General features: G+C 43.2%; 1 protein-coding gene across 4 annotated transcripts in view; it reads left to right on the top strand.

Moving 5' to 3' along the window:
• Positions 1–3,544: 3,544 nt before the first annotated feature.
• EEFSEC (eukaryotic elongation factor, selenocysteine-tRNA specific) overlaps positions 3,545–10,190 on the top strand; it is a 164,372-nt gene continuing 157,726 nt past the window's right edge. For 3 of the 4 annotated variants that reach the window (XM_082209881.1, XM_082209882.1, XM_082209883.1), the window contains exons 1-2: positions 3,545–3,647; positions 5,150–5,562. In XM_082209881.1, the coding sequence (XP_082066007.1) occupies positions 5,253–5,562 (310 nt within the window). In that variant the 5' untranslated portion in view covers positions 3,545–3,647; positions 5,150–5,252. Of the gene's footprint in view, positions 3,648–5,149; positions 5,563–7,899; positions 7,957–10,190 lie in introns of those variants that run through there. The other variant, XM_082209884.1, reaches the window with a different exon arrangement.

The following is a 10,190-nucleotide window of genomic DNA, read 5'->3' as shown; positions in this document are numbered from 1 at the left end:
TGACCTTTACATTTTTAACCCATCCCAAAGGTCTGACTTCCTGCCCTTGCTCCCATGAGGTTTTGTAAACTCTAGCAATTAATAGCAACATTTTGTGAAGGAGCAGTTTAATGTATAGAAAAGGAAATTGGAGCAATGGGTGTTACATCTAATTAACAAAAGAGGGGGAAAATGTTTTTGTGCCCTCTTCTGTTTCTTTATTTATGAAGTGCAAAGGGTTGTATTTTTGTAACCTTACCAATAGCAAGTTGGGGGTTATTCCCCACCCCACATGCAGGGGTATCTTTCCTGGAGGTCCAAGAAAATGAACTGGAATGTTCCCAGCCTTCTTAAAATAGGAATGTTGTATGTGTAATACATATATCTTAACTTCCACTTCAGCAACAACAATAACAGTACAAAAAAGGTACATTATCAGTTTAATTAATTCACATTTACTAACTGCCTTAAGTTCCAGTTTAATTTTTTGAATTCAGAATGCACTTTTCATGTTCATGGTCCCTCATACTATTGTGATGCAATTGTGCATTTGTTTCATTTTAGCAATGTTCACCAGAGTTTCAGACATACAATGTCTTCCAAACCTTACAGAAAATAAATCATAGGCCCCTGGGCCAAACAACAGGGCCTGCCTTTTTCCAAACACAGGGTAATATAGGTCCCAGAATATGGTCTAAAGGTACATGAACCCACTATTTTTCTGGAGCTAAACAGCGCCTAAGTTAGCAACTGCCTAGGATGCACATCTACACCACCTTGGCTTCCATGGTGGAAGACTGCATATAAATGAAAGAAAATGTAAAAATAAATACATAAAGTCCCCTTAGTTGGTAATTATTTGGCTTAAAGGTAAAGATAAAGGGACCCCTAACCATTAAGGTTCAGTCATGGCCGATTCTGGGGTTGCGGCGCTCATCTTGCTTTATTGGCCGAGGGAGCCGGTGTACAGCTTCCGGGTCATGTGGCCAGCATGACTAAGCCTCTTCTGGCGAACCAGAGCAGCGCACGGAAACGCCGTTTACCTTCCCACCGGAGCAGTACCTATTTATCTTGCACTTGCACTTTGACGTGCTTTCGAACTGCTAGGTTGGCAGGAGCAGGGACTGAGCAATGGGAGCTCAACCCGTGGTGGGGATTTGAACTGCTGACCTTCTGATCAGCAAGTCCTAGGCTCTGTGGTTTAACCCACAGCGCCACCTACGTCCCATTATTTGGCTTACTTGCCAGCAAATGAAAGGTTGTGAATTCATACAAATCCACTGAAGTAAAGAATTGAGGTAACGAACCTCTTATTTTCCTTTAGGTTGGCTTCTTTACCACTACTGAGCTGTTAATTTAGATATGGACATTTTATGGATTGTTTTTTCTAGCAGTCCTTTTATGATTACTGAACTTCTTACAAATGCATGTAGCTATCCATATCTCTCATCTATCTATCATCTATCTATCTATCTATCTATCTATCTATCTATCTATCTATCTCAAATGTAAACAGGGGCCTATGTTCATAGGAAGGAGTACTGTTTTTGTGTTGAAGCTCGATATGCACTTAGTGGGAATTAAATGTGGTATTAAAGTTTCTAGGACAGCTAGTGGCCTAATGTTTGGATAGGGGAAGGGGAGCCACTCCAGGAAGCATGGCAAGCAGCAGCCACACTTCAGCTTATTGCAATGTGGAAAACCCTTCTACGAAGCAGAAAAGATAGACTACAGCATGAGCCACCTTTTTCAAATGTAACAAAATAAGGCAAGTAGCAGGCAGCCCTTGCCCAGCCTTCATGCATTCGTACAGTGTGGAAGAAACCCTGCCTTTTCCCTAACCTTTCTTAAAAACTTTTATAGAGGTTGGCACAGACCTCTATAAAAAGCCTTTCAAGAACGGTTATGGCCTCCATGATCTCTCCTCTCCTACCATCTGCAGCCTCTTCCTTTGGACCCCACACAACAGTCCCCACATAACAGCACTGTCATTATACACGACAGCTGGGACTCCTGAATATGCCTAATATACTCTTTTCATGCAAGCATTGCATCCTTTCTGGTTTGTGCTCTGGTAAGAACACTGTATTCTCTGCCTTGTTCTATAACAGTAAACAGAACAGCCCCCTCTAGCATTGCACATGCAAAGTTGTTCAAGGTGAACAGCAGGTGCGAGAGTTGCTGCGAACTTCAGAATGGCTGGGTCTGTGAGGAGGAAGAAATACATACTTTTTTTATCAACAGTTTTTTATTTTACTGAATTTTCCAAAACGAAGCAAAAGCATATAGTCAAACGATAGAAACTAAATCAAGATGTGTTCTATGCATACAATCAAGTGGGAGAAGGGGAAGGCAGGGGAATGGCTAAATCTATACGAGTCCACGCATCAGGGAAATTCTCATCTTTCCTAGGGATAAAGGAAACACACACACATTCTTAACTAGGGGAGGAATGCTCCCTCCCTCCATAGTTCTCTCCTATATACACACACAACACTAGGGCTGGATTTAGGTTTGATGAGGCCCTAAGCTACTGAAGTTAATGGGGCCCTTCGTATGTCCAGCTGTCCTCTGTCAACAACAAATTGTTACTGTTTTGTGTTGAATATATGATATATGGTAATTTATGGACCTAATAGGTATCTAAAGCCATTTGCACATAACAAAATAGGTATTTTATCATGCAGAATGTAGGCACCCTATATATAGAAATGCGCAAACCAGTGATATTTTAGTGAGCAGGCTAGCAGGTGGGGCCCATTATTACATCATTGGAGCCTACACAACACAAAACACTGTTGCTGGTTTTATTTACAGTATGTTGATTTGTTTTTTATCTTATATATTGGAAATATACATCCAGGGTTTTTTTCTTCCTTTAAATTTTTTGGGGCTCCCCAAGAGAGTGGGGTCCTAAGCTATAGCTTGTTCAGTTTATACACACGCACTTAAGCATTACCCGGCTGTTTGCTCCAGTCTCCCTAACAGCGTGGGCAATCCCAGTGGGCAGCTTGGAGGCGCCCTTCTGGCCCCGATAAATCTTCCTTGCGCAGATCCCCAAAATTTGGCTTGTTCCTCTCCAGACATTTCCCCACAGACGCCTCTCTCCCCGCTTGGGGTCTCCCCCTCGCCCCTCCTGGAAATGCATTTCCCACTAGCATTTCCAGGCAAGGTGTGGGTCGCCTTCATCCAGGCACAGAAAGCGGGAGGGGGGGTAGGGGCTTAGCAACGCCCCCGGCCGGGGAAACACAAAGGCCGGTTCGTCTTGCCGCGCGCAGAGAAAGAGGGAAAACTATCTCCGCAATAACTTATTTGCTCCCTCTCCCCTGCATCAAGCTCCATCTCCAAGACAGGGCGGGGGCGGGGCAGGGAGGAAGGAGGAAGCTTTGCTCTGGAGGACACCCTATTTCCCCCTCCCTTTCCTCCAATTTTCTTCCTCTCTAGGAATCCGCCTCTTTCGCTTCTTTTAACCCTCTGTGAGCCAAAAGCGGCGAACTCTCGCTGCCACTTACTTGCCCAGCAAGCGGGCGGGTGCATTCGCAGGGATACCGGAAGCGGAGGCAACGCGGGGCGGAAGAGGAGTGGGAAGCCTGCAGGGGGCGTGGGCTGGGGGTGGGTTTGAGTGATTAGATTAGGGCAAGGGAAAGCAAACCGCAGGAGCGTGGCCGGTAAGCGAATTTAGGGCTGTATTTATTTGTGTGTGTTTGTATGTGTGCCTTAACTTCGGATTTTCCCAGGGATCAGGTGAATCCGAATTGACTGTTAAAAAAAAAAAGGCAAAACAGAAAACCATGAGGTTGGATGCTGCATCAGGGAAACGTCACGTGGAGGACACCCACAAAACTGAGGCTCAGGCAGCCTCCAGTGCACAGTCAATGCACACGAAATCCCCGGGTGGATAAGCCCCATGGGAGTCCCTTTCTGCACTGCGAGGGTGGGAGGAGACATGAATCATTGTAACGAGTGAAAGAAAAACCAGCCCCCTATTTTACCTGAATGGTAAGGGTGAAGGGTGGCGGGAGAGAAAGTAGCAAGGATCTCTCCCCGCCTCCCGAGCCTTGACAGTTCACCTGAGGACAGCACTTCCCAATCTGGTGCCCAGCATTTTCCCCCATTCCAGCAACAACAACAACAAGAACAACAATAATAAAAATTTATACCCCGCCCATCTGGCTGGGTTTCCCCAGCTAGCATTTTAACTGAAGTTTCATTTTATAGATTTAATTGATTCTTTTTTATTGTATCTTTGTAAACCGCTTAGAGACTATTGTAGTTAAGCGGTTCAAGTTGTTTAATTTAAATAAATAAATAAGAAACTTAGGAAGCCACCTTAGACTGACACTGTGTACACGCTCTTGTTTCCTTCTGCTCCAGTGCACCCACACCACTGGTGTTTGAAGACGTCTGTACATGTGACATCATCCACACAATCCTTATCCTGCAGTTTCTTGGAAAATAATTTCCAGCTTCCACCTGGTTTTAAAGTGTAAACCGCAATTATTTTGCGTTAAGCTGAGGTGTGTACATTGCAGACCGCTGTTGCACAGGTGCGGATGACAGCTCATGCGTGGATGATAACCTCATGAATAGGAGTTGAGGGGTTGCTTTACGAAAATGGCAATGGTGCATTGGGTGAAGACATCCCTGCCCCCTCTCTGCTGTGTACAACACCATGCAAATGTGACTTGAAGTGCAGCAGGGGGAAAGGAACTTGCTGCATTTTAGCCACTAATGTGTACACAGCCTAGATCAGACCATAGCTCAGTATTATCTATTCAGACTGTCAGCAACTCTCCACAGTTTCTGACAGGTGACATTCCCAGCCCTACCTGGAGATGTCAGAGACTGAACCTGAGGATAAAAAGATGCTCCACCACTGAACTATGGCCCTTCCCCTAAGAGGAACTCCAAATGTTTTGTGCTGCAGTCCCCGTCATCCTTGGCCATGCATTCTTGGGCTGTTGGGAAAGGCCAGTCTAGGTCTATGTTGTGTGCATGATAATGTGGCATTTCATTTTAGAATATGGAGAGAATGTAAGGTAATTTGTACAGCTGGGTGACATTGGGGAACTGCTTTGTATTCAGGATGCTTATAGCAGAGCGAAGCAGAACTTCCTACTCATTCCCACAGCTCACCCCCCACTTTTTAAAATTAGTGTTTGTTTTACAGTTTCCTGCGATTGGAACAGTCCCAACCTGGCCTGTGTTGTCACAGGGGTGGTGTTGCAAGCAGGACCGCCTTGAAAGAGAAAAGAACTGCTTTCAAGACATCCATGGCCGGTGCAGCTGCTACTCCCCCTGTCCCGAAGCCCAGCACCTCTCATCGACTGAATATAAATGTTGGTGTCCTGGGCCACATCGACAGTGGCAAGACTGCTCTCGCGCGGGCCCTTAGCACTGTTGGTTCCACTGCTGCCTTTGACCGAGCCCCGCAGAGCCGAGCCCGGGGAATCACCCTGGACTTGGGCTTCTCCTGCCTCTGTACAGAGTTGCCTCCACACCTGGGAACCGAGCTTGGTGAGCTCCAACTGACCCTGGTGGATTGCCCAGGACATGCCTCCCTTATTCGCACCATTATTGGAGGTAAGAGGCAGACAGAGGCAAAACTGCCAGGGGTGGGTGGGTTGCCTGCCTGTGCTCTGCAAAGACTGTATACTCATTTATTGATTCTGGTAGAGGACTGGTTCAACCTCCTTGTCCCCCTCAGCTCAAAGCTCCCTGTCATGCCACCACTTACAGAGACAGAGTGAATGAGCAAGCAAGCAAGCAGAGGCAATCGTTTGCATTTCTTCTTTCTGGTTGCTTGGCAGGACCTGCAATAGCAAACTTTCCTCGCCAAGTGGTTGGAGGAAGTTGCTGTGCTGTTGTTTTTGCAGGAGCCGTTTTGCCCTCGTGATGTTATGGTGGAGAGGGTTAAATGTGTGGCTTGCTTGCATGCCTGTGCAAGGAAGGTAAATTGGGTATGGGTGGGAGGAATAGGCTTTCCTCCCCAATGTGCTCCTGTTAGTGCAAAAAGTTGCCCTCCACCACACACTTGGTAGCCAAATTGGCATGTGAGGTTCTTACTACGTGTAAAAGTGAAGCACAATTTTTTCTTTTTCAAAAATAGAGCATAGATGATGGCTGGCTGTGGATGATAAGAACAAAAAGCAATTGCATTTAAAATAATTTTAAACTTAAATGTTTAATGTACTTGTATAGTTCCTTTCCTTGTACAAAATAGTGTTTTGTGACTGACAGCAAAGGAAATTGTGCCTGAAAGCTCTCCAGTTACGATTGTGAGTGTGTGTTTTTCCAATTCATTCTGTTTGGCAGGTTTTAAGATGCACAGTTTAGGGTAGTATGAAAAATGTCCTGGAAGTGAATTTGGCTGCATTTCCCACGTTCGTTATTTGCAAGGTGCCCTGCTAAAGGCAGAGGGAAGAAATAAAGATAAATTGTTCTGGGATTGTGGCCTTGATCCAGCAATTTTCTTTCATTCATTCATTCATTCTGCATAAAGTGACTAGTAAAGGTAAGATATTGTTCTGCCTAGGAATTAATATTGTCTAGAGAAGCACTCCTCAGTGTTTCACCTTTGAAGAATTGTATTTGTTGTTGTGTCTGGCCTTCTTCATGGTGGCACCCTGGTTTTGGACCTCCATGCTCCTTGATACTCATCTGGCTCCTCTGTTGTAGCACTTTCGTTGCCAGCTAAAAACACGGGGTTTTTCTGCTACCCAATCTGCTATTCCGGCAAGAGAGCAGGATGCAAATAAATAAAAATATAAGCTCATAGCATATAAGCAGTCTTGTGGCACCTCAGTAAAATGACATCTACTTTGATCACAGACACAGGTGGAGCAACCAGAGAGTTTAAAAATTATATTTCCATGCATATACAGGTTCTGGATGTTTGTTTGTTTGTTTCATTTATTAGTGGCTTGCCGTGAAAAATCCTGAAGCAATTTAACAATAAAAATATCAACAATAAAAGTTTATTTAAAATACAGACTTGGATAAAAATCTTCACTTAAAAGGCTTGTTGGGAAAGGAAAGTCTTCAATTGGTTCTGGAAAGATAATAGAGATGACACCTGTTTAAAAATTATATTTCCATTTCAGTCCTGGTTCTGAATGACACGATCTGTTTTGCAATCTGTATATCAAAGCTGATCAGTGTTGTGAAACATTTTTGATAGGCACTTCGTCAAATGCAGATTGCTGTTACTTCATTGGTGGAAAAAGGCCTGCTTAAATGCAGATGCCCGTAATCTGATGTGCCTTATAGAGAAATAGCTTGTTTGGTTTTCAGCGGGATGTCAAGATTGTTTATTTTGCATATAGAACTAAAGGTTCTTGGTTTTAAAAGGTTTTTGTGTATAGGTGTTCAATCACATTCTCACGCAAGTTGGTTGAATTGTATGAATGCTTCTCAGGGTGGCAGTTTCTTTGCTTGAGGTTTTAAACTAAAATTATATCCGATAAAATAATGTTGTGTCAAGATAGTTTTGCTAAATGAATTTTGTATAGCAGGATCAATCCTATTATGCTGGGCAATATCTGACCTTGTAGGTACTTTGCAAGAGAACACACTAAAACTTAAGGATAAAACTTTTATGTTTTAATAAATGCAGAATATTTGAACAGTAACAAAATAGAAGAGGAATGGAAGATGGAAGTCATATTTCATTCTCTGTGCTTACATTTTTCTTAGAGACTTTGCCCTTGAAAACAAAGCATATCATGTTTTAAATCAAAATAATTTTTTACCTACATGCTAGGAATAGAGAATGCTACAGATCGTTCCACCCCTGACATTTCTAAAAGGTTGGGCGGTAAGATTAAGTTGGTAGTCAAGGTTGGATTTAAATTGTGGGTTTGGACTCCAGTTTCCTCCTCACTGCATGTCTATCAAAGTTTTTTTTGTTTTGTTTTTAAGATACACTTTAAATGGCCAGTGCTAAAGTGTATTCCAAGACCAGGCATGACTGTCAAGGTAAGGTGTTCTAGCCAGTCCCGTTTTCATAATTATTCTGTACACTCTTGCAAAATGTCTGCATCTCTCCAATTAGGTGCTGAGCAGTTTCTGCTAGAGTTCAGTGATAGGGGAAGCCTGCTGAGAGGTTATACAAGTTAATCTTTCAGAGGAAATCCAATCCCCATATTTTATTTTAAGGCCACTCTGCGTAGCAAAGTAGTTTAACAAGTAGCAGATTTTTTACTTGCTGATAGTTAATTTCATGCCCTACAAAGGGTCAGCGCACTAATACAGGAGAACATGATTACTTCACCTTACCCTTTCTTCCCTCCTGCCCCCCACACACAGAGCACTGCCTGCGGAACTGTTTGTTTTAGGTTAAACTGTTTTTAAGATGCCCGTTGTTTTTGCTGACTTTGTATTAGTCGAGAGAGCTTCTGCAAGAGCAGATCAAGAATATATATTGCCTTTTGTTCTTCATGGAATAGACTTGCAGTGTTTTAATTCGAAAGCTCCTGCTTGATCCAGATTGTCTAAACCTGTGGGAGGAACGGAGACGAACTTGTAGTTTTGTAATTCCTTACACTTGTCTGAACCTTTGACCTTTTTACTTTTGACCGGAGCTTCATTGTCACCATTTGTCCCTGCAGCTCGTTTCAAAGACGGCTGCCTACAAGTGTCTGTTTCCACTTTGCTGCTGTGTTCTTTTAAGGAAGGGTATTAATTCATACCTGATACATTGAAGGGCCAAGACTTTTGAACTCTTGCAAGGGCTGGCGGGGAGGAGGAGAAGCTGAATACAGCAAAAGTGAATTTTGCTGATGCAAATAACTACTGTTAAAGTCATGGCAGATCAAGAAAATTGTGGAGTTATTACTACTGCCTTAATTTTTTCCTCTTATTTAGATTATTTGTAAGATTACCATAGTAGGCTTCCTGGTTCTATATAAATACTTGCATTCAGCCTTTTGAGCTGCCCTTCCTAATAAAATCATTCTTGGCCTACATATCCAGTCATTTATAATTAGGGTGTTAGAAATGATGGAATCGTCCCCCTCACTCCTACAGAGAAGGGCAACAGCTGATTGAAGATCTCGTTCTTCTTCTGTAGTTAGCATCATGATGAAAATGGCCTATTTTAGGCTCCTTTTTTGCATTTTCATCATAGGCTGAATTTCTACAGGCTACTGGAACTGTAAAATATGTCTCATGGAGAAGGACCATAGCTCAGTGATTGAGCATCTGCCTTGCAGCCTTGCATGCAAAAGGATCAGAGGTGGGAAGAGCTACTACCTGAAACCCTGGAGAATAACAGCCAATCAGAATAGACAGTACTATGCTAGATAGATCAATGGTCCAAATCAGCAGAAGGCAGCATATCTATTGTCATCTGTGGAAAACGTCTGTGTCAAGAAATGGGCTAGCGAAATACAGTGGTACCTGGGGTTACATACGCTTCAGGTTACATACACTTCAGGTTAGAGACTCCGCTAACCCAGAAATATTACCTCAGGTTAAGAACTTTGCTTCAGGATGAGAACAGAAATTGTGCAGCGGCAGCGGGAGGCCCCATTAGCTAAAGTGGTGCTTCAGGTTAAGAACAGTTTCAGGTTAAGAACAGACCTCCAGAACGAATTAAGTTCTTAACCCGAGGTACCACTGTATTACCTTTGAAAACAAAATGGAAAAAATCATTTTAAAAAGGTCTGAAATTCTGCTAATGTGCCATTTGACATTTTCAAGGCGCTTATTTGAAACAAGCTCAGTGTGCTTCTGATTGGAGGCAGATCTATGTAGAGAACTGTTGGAAAAAAGAGAAATAAACATGTGCATTCCTCTGTAGGACCAAACTAGTTGTTAGGCAGCAAACACAGGACTTGAAAATGGAGTCACTGTTTATTTCCTGAAAAACAATGTATAAGGAGTGTGATTTTTCAGGTGAGTGATGGCATGTGTCCTTAATTCCCTGTGCCTTCTGCTTTGGTCTTCCATGTACCCCTTTCCCAAATTGACTTGTTCTCAATTCACTCTTTGTCATCTAAAATTGAGGAGACTGCAGAGGGAATGTGACAGGCAAGGAAGTGGTCAAGCACCCTACTTTGCCAATTTTCTCTGTGGAAATCATAACCCACTCCAGCTCGTGTTTTTCTGCCAGTTGCTTAGTTCAGTCCTTTTTGCAACGAAACACCTCTTTAAGAGTGCAGTCCTAAATGCATTTACAGGGGAGTAAGCCCCAGTGAACGAACAGCAAT

This window comes from Podarcis vaucheri (genome assembly GCF_965113315.1).
Source record: "Podarcis vaucheri genome assembly, chromosome: 2".
In the NCBI taxonomy this organism is placed as follows: domain Eukaryota; kingdom Metazoa; phylum Chordata; class Lepidosauria; order Squamata; family Lacertidae; genus Podarcis; species Podarcis vaucheri.
This window is presented reverse-complemented; position numbering and strand designations above follow the sequence as displayed.